The sequence below is a fragment of the Vombatus ursinus genome, unplaced genomic scaffold, assembly GCF_900497805.2.
Source record: "Vombatus ursinus unplaced genomic scaffold, bare-nosed wombat genome assembly UNPS02014775.1, whole genome shotgun sequence".
In the NCBI taxonomy this organism is placed as follows: domain Eukaryota; kingdom Metazoa; phylum Chordata; class Mammalia; order Diprotodontia; family Vombatidae; genus Vombatus; species Vombatus ursinus.
This window is the reverse complement of record NW_020954553.1, coordinates 11,997,574-12,012,088: the sequence shown is the minus strand read 5'-3', so window position 1 is coordinate 12,012,088 and position 14,515 is coordinate 11,997,574. Positions and strand designations below refer to the sequence as shown.

At 45.0% G+C, this 14,515-nt stretch overlaps 1 protein-coding gene across 1 annotated transcript in view; it reads right to left on the bottom strand.

The window, feature by feature from the left end:
* Positions 1-14,515, bottom strand: part of RSPO1 (R-spondin 1) — a 28,743-nt gene that overhangs the window by 6,968 nt on the left and 7,260 nt on the right. The window contains exons 2-5 of the mRNA XM_027864624.1: positions 12,983-13,392; positions 5,556-5,747; positions 632-781; positions 243-431 (exon numbers count right to left, since the gene is read on the bottom strand). Of these exons, the coding sequence (XP_027720425.1) occupies positions 243-431; positions 632-781; positions 5,556-5,747; positions 12,983-13,076 (625 nt within the window). The 5' untranslated portion in view covers positions 13,077-13,392. The remainder of the gene's footprint in view (positions 1-242; positions 432-631; positions 782-5,555; positions 5,748-12,982; positions 13,393-14,515) is intronic.

The following is a 14,515-nucleotide window of genomic DNA, read 5'->3' as shown; positions in this document are numbered from 1 at the left end:
CACAAGGAGATTGAAGAAGCAGAGGAAGCACAGGCAATGTCTCCAGGAGTGGCTATGATGATCGGGAGCGCACAAGAGGAATTGGCTCCCTCTGAAGAGAGCCTGAGAACCCAAAACGGAGAACTGGGATCCACAGGGGCCAAGGATGAGAGGAGGAGCTTGGGGAAGCAGCTGGAGATCTTGGGGAAATAGAGAGCGGTCTTAGGAAATAGAGGAAGGGGATCTTGGGGGCAGAGGCTCACCATCATGACACGGAGTCTTCTGCACTGTACACCTCCTGGTCTCCTTAGTGCTGGGACAGGCCGAACGGTCCCCAGAAGGAGCCTGCAGCACAAGACGTGTCCGTTCTTCTGAACCCCTCCGGAAACCACAGAGCTTCTTCTTCTTGGAGCATGGCCCCCATGGGGACCACTCACTCATTTCACATTGTGCTAGGGACAACGACAGGGGCAAAATTGAGAAAAGCATTGCTCCTGGCTCCTGGTACCCTGAGACATATGGCTCTTCCCCTTTCCCACACCCTTCCTTCCCATCTTCAGGGCCCATGGGGCCAGAGCTATGGTCTCTGGATTCAGGCTTCCAGATTCCACCCCCCCCCATTTAGTACCAGAGCTCCCCAGTACTCCCTCACCAGGACTGCTGCATTCCATGGTACTGTTGGCCGCCGAGGAGCCCTCAGGACAGGCTGGGTAACAGCGGCCCTTGTGAAGGTACAAGCCCTCCTTACATTTTGTGCAAAAATTGTGGCTGAAGCAGGCCTCACAGTTCTCAATCTTGCATTCTGTGGAAAGAAACAGAGCAGAGAGCCCATCAGTCCAAGTCTCTCCACACCTTATAAACACACACTCACCCATCATGCCTTTTAACCTTATCTGGCTCCAAACCTTGCTCCAGGCAGTCAACAAGCATTTGCTAAGCACTGACTATGTGTCAGGCATAGTGCCAAGTGTTAGAGATACAGAAAGGGCAAAAGGCAGTTCTTGTTCTCAAAGAAACTAATGAGGGAGAAGAAACTCCCTCTGCCAGTGGAGATCAGGGCCTTTTCTTCATTTTACAGTCTTAGAGACTTGACTTGGCATTGAGAAGTTAAACCACTTTCTCAGGGTCCTACAGCCGCTATGTGTCAGAGATGGAACCTGAACCCAGGTCCTCCTGACTCTGAGACTGGCTCTCTCTCTACTTCACCACATTGCCTTTAACTACTCCAATGACCTTGTGCCTTATAATCTAATACTGCCCCCTTTCCAATCCAGAAATTGGGCATTACCATCGTCAGTGCTTAATAGATGCTTCTTGACTGATGGGAGGAATGTCTGCAGCCAGATAAGGTTATAAACGATGGGCGTGAGAGGGAGGGGGCAGTTTGGATGGGGATTTCAGTCTTTAGGAAGGAGAGACCCTGGAAGGGCTTAAAGGGTCAAGGGCTCCCACTCCCATGCCCTTGAGGGGAGAGAGTGGGGGACAGGCAAGCCCTCTGGGTATTCTAGCTGCGCAAATTCACTTTATTTCCATGGGGAAAGGGAAGTCCTACACTACTCACTGTTTCCCACCCCCAATCCTCACTCCATCTCTTGGAACAGTGGACCAGAGCAAGAAAAGCACTGCATTTGGACATTAGGAGAACTGTAGAGAGTGCTGGGCCTGGAGTCAGGAAGACTCATCTTTGTGAGCTCAAATCTGGTCTCAGTTACTTACTAGTTGTGTGACCTTGGGCAAGCCACTTAATTCTGTTTGTCTCAGTTTCCTCATCTGTAAAATGAGCTGGAGAAGGAGATGGCAAACCACTCCAGGATCTTTGCCAAGAAGACCCCAAATGGGGCCACGAAGAGTCATTCACGGCTGAAATAACTGAACAACAAGGTTCAAGCAAGTCCTAATTCTGCCACTTATCAGCTGGGTAAGTTCTTTCCCCTCTGAGCCTGTTTCCTTACCTGTAAAATTCAGGGGAAGGGGTTGGATGTAATGGGCTCCAGGCTCCCTCCCTATGCCTTCTTTTGGCAGGGCCTAACCCTGGGGACCAGCATTAATAAGGCCCTGGTGACGGTCTCCTCTGGGCCAGCTCTCCCTCCCTAGGTTCCTAGAAACCTCGAAGTATTGGGCAGGGAGCAAGGCAGGGTTTGGCTGGGAGCACAGGCAGTGACTCTTACAACCTTCTTCTTCCCAACGGGGCTAGGGGCCGGGTCCCTCCAGTCCTGCCCTGGACTGCCAGGTTGTTAGGAATAGTCAAGGTCAAGGATCTTCAGTTCGTCCTCCATCCAGTCCAAGGCAGGCAGAAAGCCTAGGGTTCTGCTCTCCAAAGTCCTGGTGGGACATCACTCAGTCTCATAGCCTTCCTACTTTCCAGCAGGTGATTCCCAATCTCAACCACTCTAACACATTTGGGGTCCTTGGTAGGAAGCTAAGGGTGTGGTTGGGGCAGGGGGGGCTCATAAAGCCTTTCAGATATCTTCCTCACTTATCCCTCTTGTCTTGCAGTCACAATGTCTCTACCTCTTTCAGCCTCTGCCCCTGTCTGGATGCTTCCTGTTTTCTCACTTCCTTCCTCCCTGGCCTTGATAGCTACACACAGAGATGGTCCCTCCCATCTGGATCCCAACCTGGGGCCTGTTCTCTCCACCTCTCCATCTGGTTACTAATGAATGAGCTGTTCCAGGTCTGTTCTGGTTATAGGTTAGAAAGGGATGGTGCAGGGGCATTGCCCAGGAAGCCTAACTAACCCCACGGTTTTACACACACACACATGCCTATACCCCGCTTCCTCTACTCACCAGTAAAGTGTGAGCTTCTTGAGGGCAGGGCTGGCTTTCATTCTGTGTTTATATCCCCAGGGCCTAGCACATAGTAGGCACTTAATAAATGTTTGGTGGATTAGATTTTGCTTGTGTTTTTTTATTTTTATTCAGAATTTAGGAAATAAAACAAGCTTTTCCATAACAAAGTAGAATAGAAAAAAAGACGATTGCACCTGAAACTGCAGAACTATTATGTACAACTTGCTATTCCTTTTAAATAAATTCCTTTTAGGGCTATAAAACTGTGCATACCCTTTGACCCAGCAATAGCACTTCTAGGGCTATATCCCAAAGAGATCACACAAATGGGAAAAGGACCTACATGTACAAAAATATTCATAGCAGCTCTTTTTGTGGTGGCAAAGAATTGGAAATTGAGAGGATGACCATCAATGGGGGAATGGCTGAACAAGTTGTGGTATATGAATATGATGGAATACTATTGTGCTATAAGAAATGATGAACAGGCTGACTTCAGAAAAACCTGGAAAGACTTGTATGGCCTGATGCTGAGTGAAGTGAGCAGAACCAAGAGAACATTGTACACAATAACAGTCACATTGTGTGATGACTAATATTAATAAATTTAACCCTTCCTGGCAATACAAGGATCTAAGACATCTCCAGAGGCCTTGTGATGGAAAGTGCTATCCACACCCAAAGAAAGAACTATGGAAGCCGAATTGTTATTTTTTTTCCTCTTCTGTTGAGTTTTGTTTCCTCTTTCTGATGGTTCCTCATGTTGGTTTTAATCTTTACTTACAACAATATGAAAATATGCGAGCCTATATCAGATTATGCGCCATCTTGGGGAGGGTGGTGGGGAGGAAGGGGGAGAAAAATTTTAAATTCAAAAGCATATGGAAGTGATTATTGATAAATCAAAATAAATTAATAAAAAAAAAAGAAAAAAGAAAGAAAGAAATTCCTTTTTAAAATAAACAAAGGTATCATGTTTTTGTGAAATGGAAATTTATTGTTTTATATTGAAACATTGCTTATGTTCTGCTGTGTACATGGAAATATTCTTTTTTTATCTTTTCTTTTGTATTTAAGTTCAAAATTAATAAAAAAAATTATTTTAAATAAATAAATGCTTGTCGACTGAGTGAATGATTGGCTTGGAGCCATGAGGAACATAATCACAAATGGCTCTCAGTTATCCCTATGGAAGTAGAGATGAGCCATGGCCTAGAGCAGGGGTTCTTAACCTGGGGTCTACAAACTACCCAAAGGGCCTATGGGTAGATTTCAGGGGGTCCAGGAATATTTTAAAATATTTTGATAATTGTATTTCAATATAATTGGTTCCCTTAGTGACCTTATGTATTTCATTTTATGTATTTTAAAACATTATTCTGAGAAGGGGTTCACAGGCTTCACCACACTGCCAGAGAAGTCCATGACACAAAAACAGGTTAAGAACCCTAGGGTTCGAGAATGTCAAAATCACTCGGTATAATCATTCCTCTTAGAGAGTCTGAGGGCAGCGGTTACCTTCCTAATTTTAAGCTTACATTTTTGGCATTTGGAGGACTGCCTTTGCTCAGAGACCCAGAAGGAGTGCCCACACAGAGGAAGAGGGAGTTAGCAAGAGATTAAATATGTGCTGCAGAGAATTCACAAAATGTGTAAGACTAAAAATTATCTTTTCTTTTTTCTTGCATGCTTAGTCCTCAGCATCTACTTCTAATGGTATATCCACAGATATTCTTCCAGAGAGGAAGTAAGCCTCATATTCATAGACTCTAGAGTTGAGAGGGACCTTAGAATGTGAGTGCTGGAAGAAACCTTAGAAAACATAATGTCAGAGCTGGGAGGAACCTTAGAATACAGAATGTCATGGCTGGAAGGGACCTTAGAATAGGATGTCAGAGTTGGGAAGGATCACAGAATCTCAGAAGTGAGGGGGGCCTTAGGACATAAAATATCTGAGCTAGAAGGAATATTAGAACATAGAATGTCATCTGCGCTAACCCTTCATCAAATTATGACCAGCACTACTAAGTGGCTCTCTAGCTTCCACTTTAGAACTTAGAATGTCAGGGCTGAGTGGGACTAGAACACAGAACACAGAATGCCAGATCTGGAAGAGACCTTAGAATCTAGAATGTCAGATCTGGAAGAAGAGATCTTAGAACATAGAATACAAAATGTTACAGGTAAAAGGAACCTTAGAACAAAGAATGTCTGGAAGAGACCTTAGGAATCATCTAGTTCAAACCCTAGACAGCTAGGTGGCCCAGCGGATGGAGCACTGGGCCTGAAGTCAGGAAGACTCAAATTCAAATCTATCCTCGGACATTTACTAGCTGTGCAACCCTGAGAAAGTCACTTAACTTCCATTTGCCTTAATCTACTAGAGAAAGAAATGGCGAATCACTCCAGTATCTTTGCCAGGAAAATCCCACAGATAGTACAGTCCATAGGGTCACAAAGAGTTGGACACAACTGAATGACTGAACAAGTTCCAATCCTGAACTTTGCAGATGGAGAAACTGAGGCCCAGAGAGTCAAGTGGCCCAAGGTAATAAGTGCAGTAAGTAGCAGAACCAGGATTCACAGCCAAGGTTTCTAACTCCAAATCCAAGGTCTTTTCCATGATGCCATGTTGCCTTTAATCATCCACTTCTGCAAGGATGGGACTGGCCCTGTTGACTTAGCCATGGGACAGCAGGCCATGGAGCCAAGTGTCCTGGGACTGAAGCCACCCAGATCTAGCTCAGAGCCATTCCCAGCCCCCCGCCTGAACTCCCCACTCACTGATACACTTGTTCATATCAGGGTTGCGGGCATCATAGTATCCAGATGGGCAGGATGGCAGGCAGATTCCAACCTGCCGGATGTCATTCCTCTCCAGCAGGATGAAGAGCTTAGGGGAGCACTTAAGGCACCCGTTGACCTCCGAGCACAGCTCACAGCCCTTGGCACAGGCCTGACTTCCCTCTGTGCTGACTGTAGGGGAAGGGGAAGAGAAGAGATAAGGGCAAAGATGGTAAACAGCACTGGAATAACTCCCTTCTCCCTGGCTAGAGAAGCACCCCTAGCTCCCCAACCCCATACCTAAAAGGGAAACAGGCAAATCCAATCAACATTCTGCCTCCCTTGGACTGTCAGGAGTTCTCTCTGGGCCAGCAGCTATCTGCAAGCCTGCATTACACCTCAGCCCTAGTCTTATCCCTTCTCTCATCTCTGCACCTTCCTTTTCATCTCTGCTTATTGAAATCCCCTCTTCTGTCAAGGCCCAGGTCAATTGCTACCTCCATGTAGCTTTCCCTTATAAATTCCCTCCCCTCAACTGAAAACATTCTCCTCAAAGTTTTCTAGAACATTTTACCAAAATATCTCCTTCTCCTTTACTGCACTCCACCTTATATTACATTTGTAATGGGGGAATTACAAAACCTTTAAAGGGTATTCATTCATGGAGCTGGACTGAGCTCTGCACATGCTCTTTGGAGCCTGAGCATGTGGTGGAAGTGGGGGCTTGGTGATTACCGCTATTATATAATTATTTCTGTGTATGCAACATCCCCTCTGTTATATTGTAGGCTTAATGAGGGCAATAACTGGGTTATATTTATCTTCCCATTCCCAGCGCTGAGCACAGACTTTGGCACTTAGTAGGGAGAGCCTATGACTAACAATTTTTGCACTCGGGACCAGTGGTGTGAAATACTCTCAAATACCATGGGGAAGTTGGGGGATGAGGGGAGTAGGGAAGAGCTCCCTTGGGGTGCTGCTGCTAGAAGCAAATATACCATCTGGTACCTTCCTACGTTAAGTAAAGATTCTTGTTAATTAGATGCTAAACTCAATTGTTTCTAGGTGCCAAAGGATGGCAAATAGGGTCAGTGCTCTCTAAATTTCTCTGCCTTGGGCCAGAGCCCCAGTGACAGCTCTGATAGCTTAATGAATGCTTGTGGGATTAAATTAAACAGAAGGTGGTGGTTTGTCTCCTAACCCCCAAAGAACAGCTATAACAGATCTCCTCATCCCCTTGTTCTCCTACCCTCACCAGTCACTCAGTGAAGATCACACATTGCTCTTCTCTGCTCCATCTGCCCTCATGGCCAGGCACTTGGTCATCTAAAGAAGTCTAGCTTCTTTAGGTGCAGTAGATAGAGCATTGAGTCAGGAGGACCTGAGTTGAAATACAGCTTGAAACACCTCCTAACTGTGTGACCCTGGGCAAGTCACTTAACCCCAATTGCCTCCAGAAAAAGGAAAAAAAGAAGTCCAGCTTTATGGGTGCCTCTAGTATCTTCTTATCACCTTTTAGCCTTCCTATTCCCTCCCTCTCCTCCCTACCTCCATTCCATTAGGAGAAACAGGATTTCTTAGAAGCACTGAATCACACATCTGGAAGGGACCTCCGAGGTCCTTTAAGCTAACTCCTCACCAAATTATGACCACCCCAATATGTAGATCCCTAGCCTTGGCTTGAAAGCCACAAAGGACAGAGAACTCACTCTCTTCCTGTAAAATGGGGAAAGCCTAAACAAAGTCAACAGTTTTCTAGTCCTAAAGGACCACTCCTTTACAGATATTTCCCTTGTGCCATGATTTTTTTTTTTAAATCTTTCCTCCACTACAGTCCTCATCCTGTTATGGACAAAGACATTATGCCACAAAACTAGGTCAAGAAACCCAACCATCCACAGACAGGGTGGCGTCACTGTATAATGGAAAATATTCTGGCTTTGTAACCAAAGGATCTGGGTTTGAATTAGGGTTTTGCCACTTGCCACCTTTGTGACCAAGTCACTTAACTTCTCTGGTCTTCAGTTTCTTCTGCTGTAAAATCAGGGGGACAGGGTGGACTAGATGACCTCTAAGCTTCTTTCCAGCCCTAAAAAAATATATGCTTCTTCTTTCACCATGATAAAAAGACGGTGAAAGATGGGGTGGTAGGGAGAGAGAGAACCCAGGCCCTTGCATCAACTAGAGTCTGAGCAGGGGACCACAGAGTAAAAATTCTTAAGAAAGTAGGAATCTCCTTTCCCGAGTCCTAAAAGACCTGGCTCTCTTCCCTCTCTCCTACATCTCCTCTTTCCAAAATCTGCTTGGTACTGTTTTCAGGATCAGTCAGAGAAATACTCTTTTCAGTGCTGAGGGGCTAAAGCCAGGTCAGATTCTTAAAGAAGGGCAAATGCCTTGGAGACAGATTGTCCTGGAATGAGGGAGGCCATAGCCGGGGCCCAGCCCCTCCCTCCCATTCATTCCTCCTCTGCTCTCCTAAAACTTGGTATTCAGACTTCTGCCAGGTCCGGGATTTCCAACCTGCTTGGTATTTTCCCTGGCTTGGCCAGTACTTTTTTTTTTTTAATCATACAAGCCAGTGACAAATGTAGGGGAACATTAGCTATAGCACTTAGAGAGGGAGATCGGCATAGAGGACAGAAGGTTGGCCTCAGAGTCAGGAAGCTCTGGGTGGAAATCCTGGCCTCTGATACATCCTGGCTGTGTGATCAGGGGCAAGTTCCTTTACTTCCAAGTTATCAGAGCATATATTTGTAGCTGGAAGGAGACTTAGAAGTTGTTGAATTCAACCTCCTCATTTTATGGATGATGAGACCTCTGAGGTACAGAAAAGTCAAGTAGCAGGCAGGAAGGTGGCACAGTGGATAGAGCACCGGCCCTGGAGTCAGGAGAACCTGAGTTCAAACCCAGCCTCAGACACATAACACTCACTAGCTGTGTGACTGGGCAAGTTCCTTAACCCCAATTGCCTCACCAAAAAAAAAAAAAAAAGTCAAGCCATTTGTTTAATCAATCAATCTAGAAACATTTATTTAGCACCTACTATGTGCTGGCCACTGTGTTTAAGTGCTGGGGATACAAAAGAGCCAAAAGGCAATCCTTGCCCTCAAGAAGCTTACAATCTAATTGTTCAGGGTCACATACCTACCAAATATCTGAGGCAGGATTTGAACCCAGGGTCTCCTGGCACCAAGTCAAGACTCTGTTTACTACATCAAGGCACTTTCAAGCTTCCTACGCTGTAAAGTGAGGGGGTTGGAGTGGACAACCTCTAAAGTCCATTCCAGTTCGAAGGCTGTAAATTATAGACAAGTCAACAATCTGCATCTGTGAAAGGAATTCCCACACTGGGAGCTACCCATATTGCTATGATCACCAATCTAGTTGTTCTTCCTCCCTCATTCTGCTAATACATGATATAATTATGTACATACATATTTAATCTGCTTACCTCCATGCCCCAATAAACTGGGGACAGAGACCGTTTGTCATTCATCTCAAGAGAAGCCACACGGTATAATGGAAAGGTTTCTGGCCCTAAAGTCAGAGAAACCTGGGTTCCAATCCCACTGCTGACACTTATCAGATATCTGACCTAGATAAGTCACTAATCCTTCCTGAGCCTCAGTTTCTTCATCTGTAAAATGGGGTTAATGATATCTGTAGTGCAGTGGAGAGAGGGCCCTATAAAGCAGACCTTGGAGTCAGGAAGGCTGGATTTGAGTTCTTTTCTTCACATATACTAACTGTGTAAATATAGGCAAATCTCTTGACCTCTCAGGTGCAACTATGTATATATACACACACACACACACACACACACACACACACACATATATGTATGTATGTATGTATGTATGTATTTAAGGCAATTGGGGTTAAGTGAATTGCCCAGGGTCACACAGCTAGTAAGTGTTATGTGTCTGAGGCTGGATTTGAACTCAGGTCCTCCTGACTTCAGGGCCGGTGCTCTACCCACTGCGCCACCTAGCTGCCCCATGGAGCAACTATTTTAAGAATGTACATTACAGACAAGTTGCCAAGATCAGTGGAGGGAGTTTCCACATTGGCAGTTTCTTTCCCTCTCCGATGAAAATGACAAATCCAAATGTCATGGTTAATGATAATAAACTGCATCTTATATAGTGCTTTAAGATTTAAAAACCATTTTAAATACATTATCTCATTTGCTACTCAAACATCCCTCTGAGGTAGGTACTATTGTTATCACCATTTTACAGATGTGGAAACTGAGGTGACAGAGGTTAAGTGATATGTCCAGGGTCGCCCAACTAGTTGCTATGGTGGGATTCAAACACAAGTCTCCCTGATTCCAAGTTCTGTGCTCAATCCTCCATTCAGGAATGCTGAAGAAAGCTTTGGTGGGCATTGGAAGGAGATGTCACTAGAGAGCAACTCTTACCCACTTGCCAAGCCCTTTCCTTTACATGCCTAGAAGGTCAGGGTCACTGGAGCACCAGGGTAGAAGGAAGACAAGGGTGTCTCCTACCTCCCCCTGCAGCCCCACAGTTCTTGCCTACAATTCTCACATGAACTTACCCCTTATCCCCATCACAAGGGCCCAACTTCTCTCAACTTCCATGTCTTAGTTCCTAGGAAGCAGAGACTTCTATTGTGGACTGGGGGAAAGGAGAAGGTAGAATATCACTGACCCGGGGCTGGAGCCCAGCTGGTCTGCTGGCCTGGCGAGGGTAGCAAGGCAACCCCCCTGGTTGTTGTCTGGAGGTCTGGAAGTCTGAATCACAAAGGTGGAGGGAAAAGCTGAAGGGACCCTCCTCCTCCTTCCCATACACAAGACCAAAAGTTTTGAGAAACCAGCCCACTGGGGACTGTCTAGGGATCAAACTCCGGCTGCTTTCTCCCCCAAGTCCCTTGAAAGAGCCAAAACATTACTACCCGATGTGTTCTCCTTTTACCCCCTGAAGAAACCCGCTCCCCTGTCTGGGCACCTGTCTTAACGCTTTTAAGAGCACTGGCCTGGGAGTCAGGAGGCCTGGGTTCTCATCCGAGTTCTGTCATTGACCCCTGTGACTTTCTGTCTTTCCTTTCTTTCCTTCTTTCCTTTCCTTTCTTCCCTTTCCTTCCTTTTCTTCCCTTTCTTTTCTTTCTTTCTTTCTTTCTTTCTTTCTTTCTCTTTTCCTTTCTTCCTTCCTTCCTTTCGTTGTCTCCCCCATTAGAATGTGAGCTCCTAGAGGTCAGGGACTGTCCTTTGACTTCCTTTGTATCCCCAACACTTAGCACAGAGCCTGGCACATAGTAGGTGCTTGATAACTGTTTCTTGACTGAATTTGAACACTTTTCTTTGAGCATCAGTTTCCACATCTGTAAATGGTCTAATGCACTAGAAGGTCTCTAAGGATCCATACAGATCTCTTTTCTGGGTTCTGTATTCTAAGGTTCCTTATACTTCTATATTCTATGTTCTGTGTTAGTAGTAATAACAACTTACATTTATATGGCAGTTTAAGGTTTGCAAAACCACTTTATACACAGTATCTCCTTTGAAGCTTATAATACCCCTTTAGTCAGGTGCTATTATTGTTATTCCCATTTTACAGGTGAGGAAATAGAGGCAGAGAGAGGTTAAGTGACTTGCCCAAGGCAATATTGCTATTAAGTATCTGAAGTGGAATTCAAACCCAGGTCCCACAGCACTCTTTCCATTATACCACTCTGTTCCTTAGGTTCCTTTCATTTGTGATTCTCTATTTTAAGGTCCCTTCCCTCTCTGACACTTTATGTCCTGCATTCTCTCCTAACTTCAATATTCTTTGTGCTAAGGTCCCTCCCAGCTCTGACCTTCTCTGTTCTAAAGTCCTTCCCAGCTCTGACAATCTATGAATCCACAAGATAGGGATGCTAATAATCCTTGCTTTGCCCTGCCCTGCATTCTCTCACAAGGTCACTGTGAGAACCCATGAGAGAACGGGAGTGAAAGCATTTCTTAATTTGTAAATCACCATACATACAAACAAATGGAAGGCATGCTTATGTATACTCAGGTCTTTGGGCTAACGTCAATTACCAAGGCCAGGTGAATGAAACCACACAGCAGGTTCAATGTTATTCAGTGGCAATGCCCTGGCTTGAGCTGGACCCCTCCTTCCTTGCTTCCCTTTTCTCCCTTAACTGTTGCAGAAAGCATCAGATGACAAACAAGGCATCTCCAGCCAAGTCTTATGCATGCACATGGAGAAGAATGTCAATGCACGTAATTTGAAAAGTACATCTCAAAAGTATTTCTCTCAAACTTGGAATTTCACTCTAGTCTTCTCTTCTGCTAACAGATGGAATTCCCTAATGATGCTTTACTTCAGCTGATATTAAAAGCAACATGCATGTCCCAAGTACTCTGTTGACAACTAGTTGGGAAGAACTCCCCAAGGGACTGGGCAACAGAGGGAAGCTTGCAGAGCACTGGACAGTTGCTACAGACAATCTATCAAACAGAAAGTGATAAGTTTCCATTTCGATAGCACTTTACAACTCACAGAACACGTTCTTCACAGTAACCCTGGGAGATAGGTAGGGGTAGTGTTATTAATCCCACTTTACAGATTGTAGAAACTGAGGATCAGACAAGCCACAAAGCATATTGTTCAGGTTTGGCTGCTCCACCTCATTGTGCTTGACAACAGAGGGCTGAACTAGGACGGCATGGAGAATAACAATAGCAGCATCTAGCATTTACACAGCACTTTAAGGTTTGCAAAGGGCTTTGTACATAGCAACTCGTGACATTCTCACAACACTATAAGGTAGGTGCTATTATTGTCTCCATTTTACATATGAGGAAACAGGGTCAGAGAAGTTAAGTGGCTTGGCCAGGGTAAAAAACTAATGAGTATCAGAGGTAGGATTTGGACCCAGGTTTTTTTGGATTCCAAGTACAGCTCTATCCTCTAAGCTATGCTTTCTTGCAGGAGGGATTCTAAACCTAAGGTCTGTGAACATTTTTTTTATATGCATTTCAATATAACTGATTTCCTTTGTAATTCTATGTGTTTTATTTTATGCCTTTAAAACCACAGTTCTGAAAAGGGTCCATAGGTTTCACAAAGGTTAAAAAAAAAAGAGAGAAAAGAGAAACCCTACCTATAGGAAGTTTACAGGGGAAAAGACTTTAGCTCAACATCAGAAAGAACTTCTTATTAATCAGAACTGTTAAACAGCTCAATGGGCTGCCTCGGGAAGTAGTGAGCTTCCCATCATTGGAGGTGTTCAAATAGAGGCTGGAGGACCATTTGTTGGGGATAACACAGAGAAGATTCCTACATCAGGGACCCCTGAGATTCCTATGAATCTAAGATCCTAAGTTATGATAAACTGTGCCAAGAAAATGATATCCCTGGTGTCCTTCCCTTCTCCCCTACCCCAAGCCACCTCAGACCTGGCCCTTTACGTACTCCGCCTCTGTCTCTTCCCCTTCAACCCTCGGCTGCCGCCAGCAAGATGCATCCAGTTTAGAGTGAGGACCACCGCCAAGAGTCCAAGCCGCATAGTCACTCTCCAGCTCCTGGCCCCCTGAAGGCAGCGTGGTTTGGGGGCACCTGGCTCCAGCTAGTGGCTGCTGAGCTGGGTCAGCAAGGTGGGTCCCAGGGCTGGACCATAGCTCACAGCTACCATAATCTCAGTGGGTGATGGAAATGGGCAGGGGAGGCCCAGCTCTGCTGTCAGCCCCATAGGGAATTCAGAAGTCTATTCCCCACCTCGGAGGCTGGGGGAAGAGATGGGAAGAGGGGCGCCGTCACATCCAGGGACAGCTGCTTTATAACTTCTGCTGGGACATTAAGGCACAGTCACACCAAACTGAAACCTGAAGGGGAAAGGGGAGAAGGAGGCATTTAATCAATCAATCAATCAATTAAGCAAGCATTATGAAGCCCTCCCAGATCCCCTTGCCTCAGCCTTGTCCTTTCCCTGGACCAAAATCTTGGCATTTTCTTAGGAACAGCTGGCATACCATGGACACGGGGAACCAAAGCTGCTGATATCCACAGAAGCAAGCGCTTGGTGGGAGCTGTACACACCAGCTCCTTATTCCTTCAGAGCAGCTCAGTTCTTCCTCTACCCCAGAGCACTGTCCACTCTGAGGCATAAGGGAGATCTGAGAGAGTCATGGCTCTGCTGATGTGGTGTGACTATCTGCAACATCACTGTCATTTCTCAGAGTCCATTTTAGGAAGGATATTGACAACTTGAAGCAGCTCAGATACAGAAAAGGTGAGACTGGAAACCATGCCGTGCAAGGATTGATCAGAAGAACTGCTGGTGTTTAGCTTAGAGAACAGTATTAGCAAGCATTTACCAATCATTTACTTACCATGTGTCAGGCACATAGTTAAATGTTGGGTATATTTAAAAAAAAAAAAAAGGAAAAACAGTTCCTGCTCTCAAGGAGATTACATTATAATAGGGGAGACAAGATGTATATAAGTAGGCATGTACAATATACATATAGAGGAGAGAGAAGGTAAGCTGAGAGGGGAAAGCACTAGCATCTAAGGGCACTAAGAAATCAATCATTCATATGCCAGGTACTGGGGATATAAATACAGAGAATGAAAAAATTCCTACACACAAGGACCTTACATCTTAGTGGAAGAGACAAGTATATACATATATATGTATACATACACACACATGTATGTGTATGTACCTGTATATGTACATGTCTAGTATAAATTAAAATGTGAGTCAATATACATATATACAAAGCAGTTAAATACAATAGAGGCAGCTAAGTGGCCAAACGGATAGAGCACTGGGCCTGGAGTCAGGAGGACATACTCCTGAGTTCAAATCCAGCCTCAGACACTAGTGGTGTGATCCTGAGCAAGTCACTTAACCCTGTTTGCTTCAGTTTCCTCATCTGTCAAATGAGCTGGAGAAGGAAATGACAAACCACTCCAGTATCTTTGCCAAGAAAATCCCAAATG